Below are 16,928 nucleotides of genomic sequence, written 5' to 3'. Positions count from 1 at the left end.
CCAGCTCCATCTCCAGAAAAGTAGGCCCTTCCTTGCATTTTCAGAGAGTTGTGGCTATGGCATTTTTGGCTCCTGATGTACATTTAAGGAGATGGCATGGGGCAAACAGTCATCTTCCAAAAAGGGGCTCTGGATAGGTCTGACTGAAAGGAGGGGCCCAAAGGCTGGAATCTTGAAAAAGTGACGTCACTTCCTTGGGGACAAGCGTGTAACGGATTTAGAACTCTGGTAACCAGGAAGCTGCGTTGAACAAGGTCCCTCTTTCCAGCTCACTTAACTGGAGCCGGTCAAGAGAACAAGATGTTCTGTTGCTGTTGCCCTACTTTCAGTAGCTCTGGGCTTAAGAGAGTCCAGACAGAGAGATGTTCATGTTGCTATGGACGTCAGCTCGGCCCTCTTCACCGAAGCTTCTGGTTATGTGCGGGAGGCCTCAACAGGTACCGCAAGGCACCTGGGGGAAGCCACTGGATAGCAGGCCACACTGTAATCTCAGCTGACGGGGCTCACACCTCTTTCACCTTCATTGAGTGTGTGTCCGTTTATGTGTAAGAGGGTGTGTTAGTGTGAGACTCTGTGTGTGTGTGTGTGTGTGTGTGTGTGAGTAGAGGGGACAGAGGAGAGGAACATGCCCTTCCTGGGCAGAAACCAGCTGCCACGGTTTGGAGCCTGACACATCTTTGGTGTTCAGACGCCAGGTCATAACAGGCAAGATGAGAAGGTGAGTGCTGAGGGCCAAGCTCAACTTCAAGTATGTAAATCGTGAGCGCAAGAGTCTCTTTCATCTGGCTTCTCCTTGCCAGATGGCCCTTCAGCTGCCCCTGGGATGTGAAGCAGAGAACACGATTTCTAAAGGGGATGTCCCCTTGTTGTGTTGTGGAGGGAGTACCCTAATGTCTCTTGGCCCTGTACATACGGGGCACTGTATTTGCAGAGCTGCACCCAGGAGATCTTGGAGGAGATGTTCTGTGGCTTCAACTCTTCCAACTCCCTAGACAATGATCGGTGCACCAGGCAAACAAGGAGCAGTGCTGTTCTGAGGTGAGAATGGGAAGAGGGTTCTCCACAGAGAGATGGCCCCCCCACAAACATGGAGAGAAACCTGCGGCCCTCCCGTAGTGTTTCCACACGAGTGCCGCACAGGCCCAAACGCAAAGAGACCTGAACCTCCTCCCCTAACATCCGGCTACGTCTGAGGTGATAAGACACCGTTCCCCTAGGTTGGGATGGTGCAGAATAGATTTCATGCTTTTGAGGAGTGGGGGTGGTTGGTTTTTTTCACTCAGAGCAATGAGTGTCTTTCGTTTCACTAACATTTTCCTTATTTCACCCACGCACCCCAGGTATCCTGTGTAGAACGCAGCTCCACTGTCGTTGCACAACGTCTGCAGGTCTCACAAAAGGTCACAGTAGAGAGGGTGATTTAAGAGAAAAGGAAGGGTGGGATGAAGCCATTCTCTATGTTTATCTCTAAGGTGTCATGTGCCACAACACATCAGATCATTGTAGGCCAAATGGGTCATGAGCTGTGTCCTTAGAGGTCCTCGTAGTACTCCATCAATGGGGCCTTCTGGGGGATCCCTGGGTGGCTCAGCGGTTTGGCTCCTGCCTTTGGCCCAGGGCGCGATCCTGGAGTCCCGGGATCGAGTCCTGCGTTGGGCTCCTGGCATGGAGCCTGCTTCTCTCTCTGCCTGTGTCTCTGCCTCTCTCTCTCTCTCTATCTCTATCATGAATAAATAAATAAAATCTTTAAAAAAAAAATGGGGCCGTCTGCCACAGTGATTCAGCCATTCAAGGCCCTTGGCACTTGACATGATGCCATTCTCTTGCCATGTCTGCTATGCTGCAAGGAGGACCTTGTGTGTCCCCACAGACTGTTTAAGTTGCTTGATCTGCCATAACCTGGAAGCCCAGTTTGGGCAGAAGCCCTCTGATGCCTCCTGACCCAAGTAGCTGGCTCTGTCTTTTTTGTAGACATCCACAGTGGAAATCTAGGATGAGGCTTACCTCTGACCCTGACCCTAACCCTGAACCCTAACCCTGAGGCCTAACCCTGACCCTATCCCGAACCCTAACCCTGAGGCCTAAACCTAAACCCTAACCCTTAGGCCTAACCCTAAAACTGACCCCAGGCCTAACCCTAACCCTAACCCTAAACCCTAATCCAAACCCTAACCCCTAGGCCTAACCCCTAACCCTAACCCCTCGGCCTAACCCTAACCCTGACACTTAGCCTAACCTTAACCCTAACCCTGACCCTAACACTAACCCTGACGTTGACCCTAAACCTAACCTTAAACCTAACCCTAACCCTAAAGCTGAGGCCAAACCCTGAGGCCTAACCCTAACTCCTAATCCTGAGGCCTAACCCTAATCCTAACCCTAACCCCTAACACTGAGTCCTAACCCCTAGGCCTAACCCTGAGGCGTAAACCTAAACACTAACCCTGAAGCCTAACCCTAACCCTAACCCTGAGGACTAAACCTAACCCTAAGGCTTAACCCTGAGGCCTAACCCCTAACACTGAGGCCTAACTCTAATCCTAACCTAACACCTAACCCTGAGGCCTAACATCTAGGCTTAACCCTCAGGCCTAAACTTAAACCCTAACCCTGAGGCCTAACCCTTATCTTAACCCTGTGTCATAAACCTAATCCTGAGGCCTTAACCAGAGGCCTAACCCTGAGGCCGAAACATAAAAACTAACCCTTAGGCCTAACCCTAACACTGACCCCAGGCCTAAACCTAACTCTAACCCTAAACACTATTCCTAACCCTCAGGCCTAAACCTAAACCCTAACCCCTCGGCCTAACCCCTAACCCTAACCCTGAGGCCTAACCCTAACCCCTTACTCTGAGGCCTAAACCTAACCCTAACCCTGAGGCCTAACCCTAACCCCTTACCCTGAGGCCTAACCCTAACCCTAACCCTGAGGCCTAACCCTAACCCTAACCCTCACCCCTTATCCTAACACTAACTCTGAAGCCTAACTCTAACCCTAACTCTAACCCTAACCCTAACCCTGACCCTGATCCTAACCCTAACCCTGACCCTAACCATAACCCTGACCCTAATCCTAACCCTGACCCTAACCCTGACCCTGACCCTGAACCTAAACCTAACCCTAACACTAACCCTAACCCTGACCCTAACACTAACCCTGACCTTGACCCTAAACCTAACCCTAACCCTAAACCACACCTAACCCAAACCCTAACCCTGAGGCCTAACACTGAGGCCTAACCCGAACTCCTAATCCTGAGGCCTAACCCTAACCCTAACCCCTAACCCTGCGGCCTAACCACTAGGCCTAACACTGAGGCCTAAACCTAATCACGAACTCTGAGGCGGAACCCAAAACCTAACCCTGAGACCTAATACTAACACTAACCCTAACCCTGACTTCAAGGCCTAACCCTAACCCTAACCCCTAACCCTAACCCTAACCCTTACCCCTAACCCCTAACCCTAACCCTAACCCTAACCCTAACCCTAACCCTAACCCTGAAGCCTCCCTGCTGGTCCTGAGGAGGCCAGGCCCCTGTCAGTGTAGACGCGGCCCCACATGGTCCTGAAGCCTCCACGCGGCTTCTGAGGAGGCCGGGTCCCTGTCAGCGTGGATGCGACCCCCCCATGGCTGTTTCCTGTCTGTTGAGTATGGTAGGACTTCCAGCGCTGAGAGGGGACCTCCTTGGCTTGTTCCTGCTCTTAGGGGAGACAATTTCAAGTTTTCACCCTTGGGGATGACATCATCTGCGGGCCTTCCTACACGGCCTTTCCTCTGTTGATAGACATTTCCTCAAAACCCACTGTGCTTTTTATGTTGTATTCTGTCAAATGCTTTTTCTGCAACTCTTGAGGGGATCGTATGCGTTTTGTCCTTTCTCTTTTTGTTTTTTGTTTTTTTAAAGATTTTATTTATATATCCTTGAGAGACACAGAGAGACAGAGAGAGAGAGGCAGAGACACAGGCAGAGGAAGCAGGCTCCATGTAGGGAACTCGATGTGGGACTCGATCCCGGGACTCCAGGATCACGCTCTGGGCCGAAGGCAGGTGCTAAAGCGCTGAGCCCCCCGGGCCGCCCCATGTCCTTTCTCTGGTTAATGGGATGGATCGTGCTGAGTGATGGCCAGAGGGGCCATGGGGGGCAGGTGGGCAACATGGATGAGCAATAGGAAAAGCTACAAGCGTCTGGTTCTAAATAAAGAAATCCCAGAAATTTAGAAAGTACAGCCTGGCAATAGAGTCAGTACTGTTGGGACAACTTTGTACGGGGACAGATGGTGACGCCGCTTCTCGTGGGGAGAGCTGAGTGAGGCACAGAATTGTCAAGTCACTAGTTGTAGCCCTGAAACTACTGTCACATTGTGTCGACTGTGCTTCAATAAATACCAAGGAAAAGGGGTTTCCGGTAGGACTCCCGGTGGGTCCGTGAAAGGCATTTACATGGTCGTTACGCACACGAAGGCACCTCTGCAGAGGGGATCAAGATGCTCACGTGTCTTCATGTTAATTTTTAGAAGATTTACTTGAGAGAGGGTGCAGTGGGGGGGGGATGGAGGGAGAGGGGGAACCTGGAGCGGACTCCTCACCCACCGGAGCCCGAGCCCCACGCGAGGCTCCACGCCACAACCTCGAGATCCTGACTTGAGCCAAACTCAAGAGTCGACGTGGAACCGACGGAACCACCCAGGAGCCCCTCAAATGTCCCTAACTGCAACCCCATGCTGTGAACCCTGGGGGGCGGGGGGCATCTGTGACCCCCAGTCTGCCTTGAAGGGCGGGAGGCCTGCAGGGCCCGAGGATGGGAACTGAGGATGTGGGAGGGTGCCTGCATCCCCTTCCCGCCCGGCGTGGGGACAGGACCCTCCCCCGGGACCCTCGGCCTTCAGGGTGAAGGGCTAAGTGCTGATTGGACCCCGCCTGCCCACAGTGATGATGCGGGACCCCACTCTGGGCGGAACTGTGGTGCCCCCGGGTTCCACCGCTGCCTGGTGGCCACTCTGCGTCCGCAGACCTTCGGAGGCACTCGTGCTCCGGATCTGGCTCGCAGCGACCCGACTCTCCTGCTCTCCCCAGTAGCCCAGTACTCCCACTCTCCCCAGTACCCCAACCCTCCCACTCTCCTAAGTACCCCAACCCTCCCACTCTCCTAAGTACCCCAACCCTCCCACTCTCCCCAGTACCTCCACTCTCCCACTCTCCCCAGTACCCCAACCCTCCCACTCTCCCCAGTACCCCAACCCTCCCACTCTCCCCAGTACCCCAACCCTCCCACTCTCCCCAGTACCCCAACCCTCCCACTTTCCCCAGTACCCCAGTGCGTAAAGAGGAGGCGCTCACACAGCGACAGGTCACAGGTGAGTGGCAGCTGATCCCTGCTCCCCGCGGGCCACAGTGGGGCCTGTGGGTCCGGGTGGGGGCACAGGCCTCCTGGGCTGGGGTCCACAACACCCCGACCCCCCATGCGATGACGGTGAGCAGCTCCTACAGCCCTTCCACAGCCCCACGGGGTGCGAGTGGCCACCCTGCTCCCCTCGTCCAGGGAAGGAGGCTGCAGTCGGAACTCAGGCAGCTCCCCCGGAACCCCCGCTCCCCTGTAAGCCCTGTGCCGTGCAGGCACCCAAGCCATGACCTTTCCAGCCTGTCCTAGACACATGGACCCTGACAGGGGTGACTGACACCCCCCCATCCCGCCCTGTGCTCGCTGGGTCCCCCTGGCCCGTGAACAGGTTTGCTCTTCACGCATTGGAACGTGGAGTCCCTCGTGCTCCGCCAGGCCCCCCTCAGGCTATTCACACATCGCTGCCCTCAGGGTGGGGAGTTTGGTCGCACTCTTGCTGGCATCAGGTTTTAATTTTGATGAAGTCCAGTCCGTCGCTTTCTCCCCTTGGTCGTTGTGCTTGTGGAATCTAAGAGAAACCTTCGATCCCTGCCCCCCCCCCACCCCACAGGGACACTCGCTGGCCGGCCCACCCACCACCATCTCTGCGCCGGCCCCAGGCTGGGAGACGTCACCCCCGAGCATCAGGTGGGCAGTTCCCCGGAGTCCCTGGGTCCCCCGCCCGTGTGCTCCTGATACCGGGGTGGGAGCGCTCTGTGACCCCAGCGTGACGGTGTGTCCTGGGACAGTGGCTGGGAAGGTGGACTGTAGGTGGGCAGGGGACAGACAGGCAGCGAGGGCCTGTGTGTGATGCTCCAGCCCAGCCTGTGCCCCTCGGGGCTACGGGGTTGTCTCCGGTTCCAGTCAGACAGAGGGGCACCTGCCCACGGGGAGCACCCGGACGCATGTGTCCTCGGAAGGTTCTCACGTGCCGTCATTCTTGGATGTGTTTGGATTGCGGCACGATGCAGGAGGACCCGGAGACCCTGCTGGTCTTGCAAAGGGCCAATATCGTGGCCCAGTACCATCAGGTGAGGCCCAGAAGGGACCATAGACACTACACACCCACGACAGGGGGGACCATACCTGCAAGAGCAGGTGAGGCTCAAGAGGGGATCAGAGACAAGGATGAGCCAGGTCAGCCCAGACAAGGACCATAGTCACCAGGAACAAGTGAGACCCTGGGGATGGTCCCGGTGTCAGTAGCAAGTAAGGGTCCATCCTGGATCCTAGTCATTGGTAGCTGAGGAGCCCAGTCACCAGGTACAGGTGAGGCCCAGGTGGGGACCAGAGTCACCAGGTCCAGATGAAGACCACAGCTACCAGGTCCAGGTGAGCCCAGGTGGGGACCAGAGTCACCAGGTTCAGGTGAGGCCAAGGTGGGGACCATAGTCACAGATCCACATGAGGCTCAGGTGGAGACCAGAGTCACCTAGGTGAAGCCCAGTTGGGGACTAGAGTCACCAGGTCTGGGTGAGGCCCAATTGGGGACCAGAATCACCAGGTCTGGGTGAGGGCCAGGTAGGGATCAGAGTCACCAGGTCAAGTGAGGCCCAGGTGGGGACCACAGTCACCAGGTCAGGTGAGGCTCAGGTAGGAACCACAGTCACCAGGTCCCGGTGAGGCCAAGGTGGGGACCAGAGTCACCAGGTTCAGGTGAGGCCAAGGTGGGGACCACAGTTGCAGATCCACATGAGGCCCAGGTGAGGCCCTGTTGGGGACCAGAGTCACCAGGCCCGGGTGAGGCCCAGTTGGGGACTAGAGTCACCAGGTCTGGGTGAGGCCCAGGTGGGGACCACAGTCACCAGGTCCGGGTGAGGCCCAGGTGGGGACCAGCGTCACCGGTTCCAGGTGAGGGCCAGGTAGGGATCAGAGTCACCAGGTCAGGTGAGACCCAGGTAGGGATCAGAGACACCAGGTCCAGCTGAGGCCCAGGTGGGGACCACAGTCACCAGGTCTGGGTGAGGCCCTGGTGGGGACCACAGTCACCAGGTCTGGGTGAGGCCCAGGTGGGGACCACAGTCACCAGGTCTGGGTGAGGCCCAGGTGGGGACCACAGTCACCAGGTCTGGGTGAGGCCCAGGTAGGGATCAGAGTCACCAGGTCCGGGTGAAGCCCAGTGGGGGACCACAGTCACCGGGTCCAGGTGAGTCCCAGGTGGGGACCACAGTCACCAGGTCAGGTGAGGCCCAGGTGGGGATCGTCACTGATAGATAGAAGCAGGTGAGGCTGTCAGGCTGCACCCACCGGGCATACAGGCCCTTTCTCTGGTGCCCGGCCAATCTCAGAGGGTCGGCGCTCCCTCAGGATTCAGGGGAGGGAGGACCCCTTCTGCTCCCTCCTGTCCCCATTTCCCTGCTCTGATCGGTCCCCACCACGGTGCACCAAGCAGGGTCTCCGCAGGACCTGTCACTGTGGAAGGCACCGACCACCAGGGCTTTCTGCCGTGAGTCCCCTGGACACCCCTCATCCATCTCAGGGGGGGTGGCATTTGCAGGAACACCTCTCTGGAGGCTGACCCCCCCCCCAGGGTCGGGACCTCGTCCCCTGGAGCCCTCTGAGGGCCATGTCTGCGCTGGGCTGCAGCTGAGACACCCCGGAGGCCGACCTGGGACGTGGGCAGGAAGGGAGCTGGGCCTGGGGGAGGCCCCTGGACACTCAGAGGAGGGGCCCCCACGCCTGCTTCGGGCAGGCCCAGGTGTCTGCCTCCTGCATCAGGGGGGGTGTCCAGTCCCTTCAGCAGGGGCTCCCGCGGGTGAGGGGCTCTGGGGCCGGGGCGTGCTCTCTGTAGGGGGATGGCCTGGTCTGGGGCGAGTCCGCAGGGGTGCTCTCACCCACACCCCCTAGCCAGGGCCCCCACAGTCCCGAAGGCTTCTGCGGGGCTGCAGGTAGATGCCGGGGACCAGGCCAGGGCAGGGAGGGGGGGCCGCAGAGGGAGGGCCCGACCAGGCAGGAGGAGGGAAGAGGAGGAGGGGACAGCCCAGTGGCCTAGGTCGCAGGGGTCGAGGCTGATGGGTCAACAGCCCCACGAGAACCTGACGGACGCTGGAGACCCCAGGTGGGGCCCCCTTAGCCCTGCTCACGGCCCAGTGGCTGCTGGGATGGCTCAGGGGTGGGTCGTGCTCAGGGGCTCCGACAGGACAGGAGGTGAAATGGGCCAGAGGCAGAGGTGACAGCAGAGAGGGGAGTCAGGGGACAGCAGGGGGGTGGCCAGGGGGCAGGGCGAGGCCGGCTGGACGCTGGGCAGTCAGGCCCTGGGGAGGCGGGGGGGACCTCAGCGGGACGGTCACTCCTGGCAAACACGCTTCTCAGACCCCCCAGACGCCGCCCCCGCCAGCCCTCATGCCGCTGGCAGCCCCTGCCCTCCCTGGAGGAGCCCTGCCCTCCCCAGGCCCCTGGGTGCAGACGGGGGGGCGGGGGGGCTGTGGGGCCGGGGCCTCAGGGCTCTGCGTCTCTTGCCTTCCAGGGACAAGGAGCTGCCCAGCCCCAGCCCCCCCGAGGCCAAGGTGAGAGCCCGTCCTGGGCCCCGGGCAGGACGTGGGGGGGCTGGGGCCAGCTGTCTGCACCCCGTCCCCCAGGACATCCCCGGGCGTCTCCCCAGTCCCCCGTCCCAGCGCTGCACGGGCTGCCGGGAACGCACCCCAGACCCGGAGCCGCGGCCCGCGGGGGGCCCTGTGCCTTCTTGGCTCCTCCGGGTCCGGGGGGGTACTGGGCGCGGCCGAGCGCCCACCTCCCGCGGCTGGAGCCTCACCTGCGGCCCCCGCTTGTCCTCTTCCAGAAACTCCACCAGGAGACCCGGCGCGCGGACAAATGGATAAAAATGCTCAAGCGATGGGACCACTACCTCCCCAGCGAGAAGGTGGGGCGCTGGGTGCCCCCGAGGGCTCTCCGTCCTGACGGGGCTGGGGGGCCGCCCTCAGTGTCCTCCTGCCCCGTCCTCGGGGGAGCCCCCTGCCTGGGGAGAGTCTGCTGGGAGCCCGAGCCTCCCCAGGCCCCTGGACGGCGGTGGGGGAGCGTCAGGTCGGGGCCACGGTCCCTGCTCCTCGTGGGGGACGGGGCCCAGCTCCAGGGAGACCCAGCCTCTCCGCAGACACCGTGGAGCCGAAGCCAGAATCTTCTAGATGCCTCGCGCTCCCTGGGCTCCAAGGGGCCGCCCTGGGCCCCTCTCACCAGCACTGCCTTCCTCCCCGCAGCTGCAGTGCCGGGTCTACAAGAGGGTCCCGCCCCAGGTGCGGGGACAGGTGTGGCTGCGATTGCTGAACATTGACCAGGTTAAGGCCAGGAATGCCGGGAAATACCAGGTGGGGCCCGTCCACTCCCCGTGGACCCTCAGTCCCCTCCCCACCAGGGCTGACCCCCTGTCCTCTCCCCACCAGGGCTGACCCCCCATGTCTCCCCCCCACTCAGGCTGACCCCCCCATCCCCTCCCCTCCAGGCTGAACCCCCTTGTCCCCTCCCCACCCGGGCTGACCCCCCATGTCTCCTCCCCACCCGGGTTGATCCTCCATGTCCCCTCCCTGTCCAGGGCTGACCCTCAGTCCCCTCCCCGCCCACGACAGCTGGGCACAGGCCCTCACGCAGGCCCCGCGGGCACGGTGGGCACCCCCGCCGTCCCCGGCCTCCCAGGGGAAGGAAGGAGGTTCCTGCAGGACACACTCCCATGGTGGCCCCAGGGCTCCCGGCCCAGGATGGCAGCTGCTGACAGGTCGGGGTCTGTGTCCCTGACGCCGGCTCCTCCTCCCAGGGTCTTCCCGCAGGAAATGAAGGAGGCGGCCCTGGTGTCCTCCCGGGACATCATGCAGATCGACCTGGACATCAACTGGACGTTCCGCAGTCACAGCATGTTCTGGGACCGCTACGGGGTCAGGTGAGGCTGCTGGGCCAGCGGGGTTCGGGGGCCCGGGAGAGGCCCGGGGGCTTCTGTGCAGGGGACACGGGGTCTCTGAGGCCGGGGGGAGCGACGGCAGCAACAACACACTGCCACATGGTAGGGTGCTGGGGATGACCCCCTGGCCCCCACCCCCGGGGTCTCGGGGATGGGGAGGCCCCAGGACAGGGCCTCCAGGAGTCACCGTCTGAGCTGAACCCCAAGGGGGTGAGGGGCGGCCCCGTGAAGAGCAGGGGGCCGGGGTGGGGGCATGGGGGGCAGTAAGGGGATCTGGGGGCCAGGCGGCCTGGCCGCGGCTGGACCGGGACACATGGACCCAACGAGGGTCGGACAGGTCAGGGTGACACCCACCCTCGGTGCTTTATGTACTTCTGAATTCTGGGCATTTTATTTTAAACAATTTGCAGTTGGTGAGCACACATAGTATGACGACCCCCAGATACCGCCCCCGGTCCAGGCAGGCCCTGCGCTGAGCACACGGGGCCCCAGGGACAGGGGTCACAGCAAACCCCAGACTGGGGTTGCCTTTATCTGTAGACGTCTCCGTGTGCACCTTAGCGAAGGGGGTGCCCTGTGTCAGCAGCCCCCCAGCCCATCCCCCTCAACCACTGCCCCCACGCCATCTCCCTACATCACCCCCCACACCATCCCCACACCCCCAGACCCCCCACCCCTACACTATCGGTCCCACCCCCCACACACAAGGACGCGGTGCAGCTGCCCCCTGTGGGACATGCTCAGCCTCCCCGGCCACCTTGGGGTTCTCTGGACAGCCTGCTCCCGTCAGAAGCCCAGGTGTCCCGTAGAGTCCCCAGGGGCCGTGGGGAGGAGGGAAGGCAGGGAGCCCCCGACAGGGGGGTGCAGATGGGTGGAGCAGAGGGTGCAGCTCCCTCTGTGTGCAGCGGGCGGGGTGTGTGGGAGCCCGGGACCCCAGGGGTGACCTGCAGGGGTGCCAGGGGTGGGGCTGGGGAGCCGCCAGGCAAGGGTGGCTGGGCTTCCCTGGGGGCCGCTCGGACCGTCTCCCCACGAGAGCTTGGTGCTCCTCCCTGCAGGGAACCTGCTGCCCCCTGGGGCCCCCGCGGCCCTCAGAGCGCGGCCGGGTCAGGCTGACCTGTGACCCCCGGCCCAGGGGGAGCCGGCCTCCAGCAGCCTGGGCCCGGGGGCCGCGGAGCCGGGGTGCAGACTCAGGTCGCCGGGCGGGGGGCATCAGGCGGCTCCTGGCAGCGCTGAGGGGCCCGCACCCCGTACCCCGCCGTGGGCTCATATAGTGACCCCAGGGGTTCGCAGCCTGTATCGGGGTCACACCTGCACGACGTTCCCTGCTCTCCTCACGGTGGCTCAGACCTGGAGATGCTCTGGGATGGGGGGGCCCGGGGTACCCCCCACAGAGTCCAGTCCAGGGACACCTGGGAAGGCCTGGGGGTGCGCTCAGGGCCACGGACACCCCGGCTGTGTGGGCTCGGGGCTGGTGGTGTTCCCGGGACACGGGGCCAGGCCAGGGCAGGGGAGGAGAGGCGTCAGGGGCTGCGGGGACCGGGGCAGGGGGAGCGCTGGCTCCCAGGGGGGCATGCAGGGGGGGCCGCTCCAGGGCTGGAGGGGGCGCTGGCGGCGCTGGGGGAGCCCGGAGCTGCACACCCCACAGCAGGAGCCGCTCGGAGGCGTCGGACACCCCAGGGTGCACAGAACCCCCGGCACGCTGCACGTGTGAGGTCGCCGCCTGTCCCCGTGCGCAGACCTGACCCCAGAGATGGGCCCCCGCGGAGGGGCCCTGAGGGCCGCGGAGCCTGCGAGGTGGGTGTCGGCAACTCGGCGGCCTCGCTGGGCGGGGGCTGACTGAGCAGAGCCCCCCGCTGTCCCCCCTCCTAGGCAGCGAGCCCTGTTCCACGTGCTGGCGGCCTACTCGGTGTACGACACCGTGAGTGTCCCTGCCCCCACCCCCTGCCCCACGGGCGGCCTTGTCCTGAGAGCTGGTGACCAGCGGGACTCCCAGTTAGGGCCCCAGCTCCACGGCCCCCAGGTGCCGGGGAGGGTCTCTCTCCTCCGGGACGGGCAGGGGGCGGGGTGCAGACCTCCCAGGGGAGGCAGGGCCTGGGTGCCCGAGGGCTGGGGCTGCCCCGGGCCCCCGCGTGCACCGCGGCCGTCCTAGAGCTCGGGTCTGGACCCTGATAGACGGAACTACTGATGAGAACCCCGGGCGGGGAAGGCTCCCACTCCCCTGAAGGGCATGAGGCCGAGGCGCCCAGGAGGCCGCCCCCTTCCATGGCGCATTCCAGAAGGGTCCCTGAGGACCCCAGCTCACACACTCCCCGGCCCCGCCCCCTCGTGGGACCTCCCAGGGGCCACAGTCAGGCCCCCGACCTGCCCTCCGGGGACTCTCCAGACCTGGCGGGTCCCCTGCAGCCTGGCACAGCTCACGGAGACCCCTCCTGCTGGTCTGAGGACAGGGGCCCTGGCACGGCGGCCGCAGGGCTCGGTAGCGGGGCCTGGGGTGCTGGCGCCCGAGCTGGTCCGGGCGGCCCTCACCTGCCCCCCGTGCTCTGGGAGCCCCCTCCGGGAGCCCGGGCTGTGAGGGAGCCGGGGGAGCCTGACGCCCGCGGGGAGGGCTCAGAGGGGGCCTCGGGGCGCACGCCCTCCGTGGGGCTCTGGCTCTTGCAGGAGGAGGGCTACTGCCAGGGCACGAGCGAGATCGCGGCCATCGTCCTCATGTTCCTGCCCGAGGAGGACGCCTCCTGGGCGCTGGCCCAGCTGATGACCGACGACAGGCACGCCATGCACGGTAGGGGGCCTCCCTGCAGGCTGCTGCACGGGGGGGGGGGGGGGGGGGGGCAGGCGGGGACCCCCCAGCCCGCCTCCCGACGGGCAAGGGCCCCACCTCCCCGGTGGCCACGGGGTCCCGGAGCCACGGCCACCCGCCCCACTGTCTGCAAGCCGGGCTCGCAGTCCTGCTGCTCCCCCAGCCTCGCTTCCGGCTGCCTGCTTGCCCCCCAGGGCCCCTGCCAGCCCACGGCCACACGGGGCCCAGGGGACAGCGTCTCTCCCTCCCGGGGGCCCCCAGCCTCACTCCCAAGCCTCACAGAGGGCCGTGCAAGCCCATCACCCTCCCCGTGGCCTGCACCTGCTGCCCCTCGGGGCTGGGGACCCGCCTGTCTCCGCGGCGGCCCCTGCAGGAGAGAGGGTGCTGGGTCAGCCGGGCGGTCCTCAGCCCCCAGCCCACGCCCCGCGGGGTCTCTGTGAGGACGAGGGTCCCCGGGCCCTGCACCCCCAGCCTGGGAGGCAGCCCTGTCCTCTGGGAAGAGCGGGTTCAGTCAGGGCTCCGAGGGCGGTGGGCACGCGGGGGTCAGGGTGTGGGGGGAGGCCCCTGCCCCGACACCCCCACCCCGCCTGGTGCAGGAGGAGGCCCTGATCGTGGGGGCCTGGGGCCTTCTCAGGCTTCTTCGTCCCAGGCTTCCAGAAGCTCCTCAGGTTCCAGGCTCATCATGAGCGCGTCCTCGAAAGAGCTCTCCCCGACCTGAGGAAGCACATGGCGAGTGGGAGCTCCGGAGGCTCCGTCCCCGGGGCCCGGGGCAGGCGGTGGGGGGCACGGCCCTCCGAGCTGCCCAGAGTTGGGGTCACGTTCCTTCCCCTGGGGCCCGGGGCCACCCTCGGGGCTGGGCTGGGCCGTGGGGAGCGCGTCCACCCGGCTCCAGGGGCCGCGGCGTGGGGCCTGAGCCCTCCTGCCCTCCCGCCAGGACGAGGAGCAGATGTCCACCGGCATCTACACCCCAAAGTGGTTCCTGCAGTGCTTCCTCGGCCGGGTGAGGCCCCCCGGACCCCCGCTCCCGGACCTGCCCCCTGCCCTCGGGGAGGGCCCAGCTCAGCCCCACCCTCCAGACGAGCCAGGCCCGACCCCGGGGCCCTGAGGCTGAGGCTCGCAGCCCAGCCCGTCCTGGAGAAGCCCAGAGGGTCCCTGGACGAGGTTCCGGGGGGCGGGCCGTCTCTGCCTCAGCTCCCCCGCGGGAGGCCGGGTCAGCCCGGGGTGTGGACGGGCCCTCGGCCCATCGGGCGGCCAGCCTGGGGTCCTCTCGAGGCGTGATGTCGTCAAGTGGGGGCAGAGTCTGTGCCCCCAGGGGTGCGGGCGGTGCTGGCCGGGGTCGGAACCCGGAGCGGCCGGGACCCTGATCTCCCTGGGAGGAGGGCACGCACGGGGGGGCTGTGGGGCCTCGTCGGAGGCAGCCGGGGGGCGGCAGGGGCTGTGGGCAGATGGCAGGCCTAGCCTAGCCCCAGCCGAGCCCCCCAGGGGCCCTGCTCAGGCCGCTCCTCCCACCCCGCTGTCCCCTAGATCCCCTTCTCGCTCACCCTGAAGCTCTGGGATGCGTATATACTGGATGGGGCGCGGGTGCTCACGGCCACAGGAGTAAGTGAGCCCCTGGGAGCCCAGGGGGGCCGGGGGGGGGGCAGGGGCGGTGACCCTGTGCTCTGAGCAGCACACAGACCTGGGGAGGGGGGACGGTGGGGCAGGCGGGTGCAGCGGGGCTCCCTGAGAGGAGCAGCGGGCAGGGGCCACCCCGCCAGCGCACTGCCCACGACGCTCCTGGGCACAGCAGGACCCCAGCCGCTGGCCTGGGGGCACCGGGGGCCACAGGGCAGGGCCCTCTGGGTCTGACTCTCGCCCACCGCCCAGAGCGCCTCCTGAAGCTGCCCCTGGAAGGGCTCCGGGAGTTCCTGCAGGACTCACTGGCCCAGCCCTGGGCCCTGGAGGACGAGGTGGTGCTCAGACGCCTTCGGGCCTCCATGACCCAGCTCCGGAGGATGCGGTGTGACCTGCCCCCCCAGGTGGGCTCAGGGCCCCGGCCCCTCCCGACTCGGCCTGCTGGGGCCGCCCACAGGGGACAGAGCCCCCGGGGCCCCCGTCCTCATCTCTGCGGCTCTCCTCTTCTGCTCCAGCCAGGGGACCCCAGGCCCAGCCTGGGCGGGCGGGCACCCACTGCAGGGCCCGGGCACCAGTGTGGGGGGCTGAACACAGGGTCAGGCTGGGGGGCCACGTGGGAGTCGTGAGGACCCCCGGGGCCCCCAGTGGGGGACACACAGCCTGCTGGAGACGCTGACCCCGTCGGCCTCTTTCCAGCAGGACCTGAGGAGTTCCCCACGAGGCCCCTGGGCCTGGAGCAAGTGTCCCCGGTGTCCGGGCCTCTCCTCTCTTCTCCGGCCTCTGAGACACCCCCCAGGGTGGAGGAGCCGGCCTCCCCGGGCCCAGCCACCCAGCCTGAGCCGCCCGGACCCCCTCCCGGCCAGGCCATCGTCCAACATCCCCCCCAGCGATGGAACTCCCTCCCCATCCTCCCAGTGCAACAAGACGGTGCAGGCAAGTGGCCCCCAGACATGGTGGGCTTGAAGTAAAAAAACGGGGTCCCCTTCCCTTCGGCACCTGCTTGGGCCACCCCAGAGGCCCCGCGACGGACCAGGCCCTGGAGCACCCCCGGGACTCCCATCACGAGGTACCCCCAGCCCCCGAGGGACAACGCTGTCGGGCCCAGGACACCCTTCCTGCCCCGTGGCCACTGCGGCTCGTGCCCCTCGCTGGGCAGTGACGGGCACAGCCAGGGCAGAGCCAGGGCGGCGCTGAGCCCGCTGCCCCGAAGCCCTGCATAGGCCCAGGACCCTCTGCCCTCCCCGTCCACGGGGCAGCTCGATGCTCGCGGGCCTCAGGGGCAGAGCGTGGCGGTGAGTGCGGGGGCCTGGAGGCTCTGGCCCGCCGTCACCGTGCCCTGCCTCGTCTCACTGTCCCTCCCGGAGGGCGGCACCCCCCGCACAGGACACCAGCCCCTGACCCAGAGGGACCTGGGCTGGCCTGGCCCCGGACTCTGTGGGGGCAGGGGCGACTCTGCCAGGCCCAGCACGAAGAGGCATGCATTCTGGCCCCGGGCTGAGCGAGTCCTCTCACAGCCAGATGTGGCCTCCTGGGCCCTGGGCGTGCCCCACAGATCCAGGTCGCTGACCTAGGGCAGCCCTGGGGATCCCAGGACACCCCAGGGCAGGGCAGCAGGGGCAGGCCCGTGGGCCCCACCCGCATCCACACCAGGAGGCAGGCTCCTCCACGTGCTGGGGCTCCAGCAGTCAGTACCCGGCCCCAGGGGGCCCGAGGCTGGGGTCCAGCTGCCCTGCGGGGACCCAGCGCAGGAGCCCATCGGCCGCAGGTCCAGGTCAGCCCTGCTGTCCCCAGAACCGCCTCTCAACGCCCCAACCTCAGGACACGCGCCCCCATCCGGAGTCCACACAGGCTCCCAGGTGGGGGACTCCAGCACCCGCACCCCTGTGGGATTCCCGCTTTCCTCTAAGGACAGGAAGGTCTCCCAGGGGAAGGCGCGCACCCTCGGCTCTGAGCCCCTGTTTGCTGTTCCAAGTTCAATAAAGTGTTGTGTGAAAATGCACGGCCGGCTCGTTTCTGCGTCTCCCGGAGCTCTGTGCACGGGGTGCAGAGACACCCCCAGAAAGGAGGAGGGGCACCGCCCAGGCCCCGACCAGCCCCTGCAGGGGTGCCGCCAGGCACACACAGCTGACGTCCCCACGTGCCTTCCAGGGGCGGCCAGACGCCAGGGTCAGGACCCCACAGGCTACTGTGACTCAGCCTGTGCCCACGGCCAGGACGGGCCTGGGACAGAGTGACAGTCGGGGAGCCTC

General features: G+C 65.1%; 1 protein-coding gene across 6 annotated transcripts; it reads left to right on the top strand.

Annotated features, from left to right (window-relative positions):
* The first annotated feature begins 213 nt into the window (after window positions 1-213).
* LOC140602501 (USP6 N-terminal-like protein) lies at window positions 214-16,678 on the top strand. 6 transcript variants are annotated; one of them, XM_072772063.1, is made up of 18 exons: window positions 214-437; window positions 932-1,038; window positions 4,934-5,086; window positions 5,314-5,360; window positions 5,955-6,031; window positions 6,248-6,414; window positions 7,776-7,829; window positions 8,850-8,889; window positions 9,162-9,242; window positions 9,577-9,684; window positions 10,141-10,250; window positions 12,138-12,186; window positions 12,927-13,047; window positions 13,700-13,794; window positions 14,000-14,065; window positions 14,590-14,664; window positions 14,932-15,083; window positions 15,379-16,678. In XM_072772063.1, exons 1-17 carry the CDS (start codon window positions 363-365, stop codon window positions 14,941-14,943), a joined length of 1,437 nt encoding a protein of 478 aa, XP_072628164.1. In that variant the 5' UTR covers window positions 214-362; the 3' UTR covers window positions 14,944-15,083; window positions 15,379-16,678. The 6 variants fall into 6 exon arrangements, with proteins under 6 accessions (XP_072628164.1, XP_072628161.1, XP_072628163.1 ...); XM_072772060.1 differs by having other exon boundaries at window positions 6,203-6,414; XM_072772062.1 differs by having other exon boundaries at window positions 6,203-6,414; window positions 15,376-16,678.
* The last annotated feature ends 250 nt before the right edge of the window (window positions 16,679-16,928 follow it).

Source organism: Canis lupus, chromosome 13 (assembly GCF_048164855.1).
Source record: "Canis lupus baileyi chromosome 13, mCanLup2.hap1, whole genome shotgun sequence".
In the NCBI taxonomy this organism is placed as follows: domain Eukaryota; kingdom Metazoa; phylum Chordata; class Mammalia; order Carnivora; family Canidae; genus Canis; species Canis lupus.
This window is presented reverse-complemented; position numbering and strand designations above follow the sequence as displayed.

What these genes read in the sequence shown, in the direction of transcription:
- LOC140602501 (XM_072772060.1), top strand. Translation starts at nt 363, where the DNA reads ATGTTCATGTTGCTATGGACGTCAGCTCGGCCCTCTTCACCGAAGCTT. An exon ending in ACGTCACCCCCGAGCATCAG is followed by an intron (nt 6,032 to 6,202) that starts GTGGGCAGTTCC and finishes GTGATGCTCCAG; the next exon opens with CCCAGCCTGTGCCCCTCGGG. An exon ending in TGCAGTGCTTCCTCGGCCGG is followed by an intron (nt 14,066 to 14,589) that starts GTGAGGCCCCCC and finishes GCTGTCCCCTAG; the next exon opens with ATCCCCTTCTCGCTCACCCT.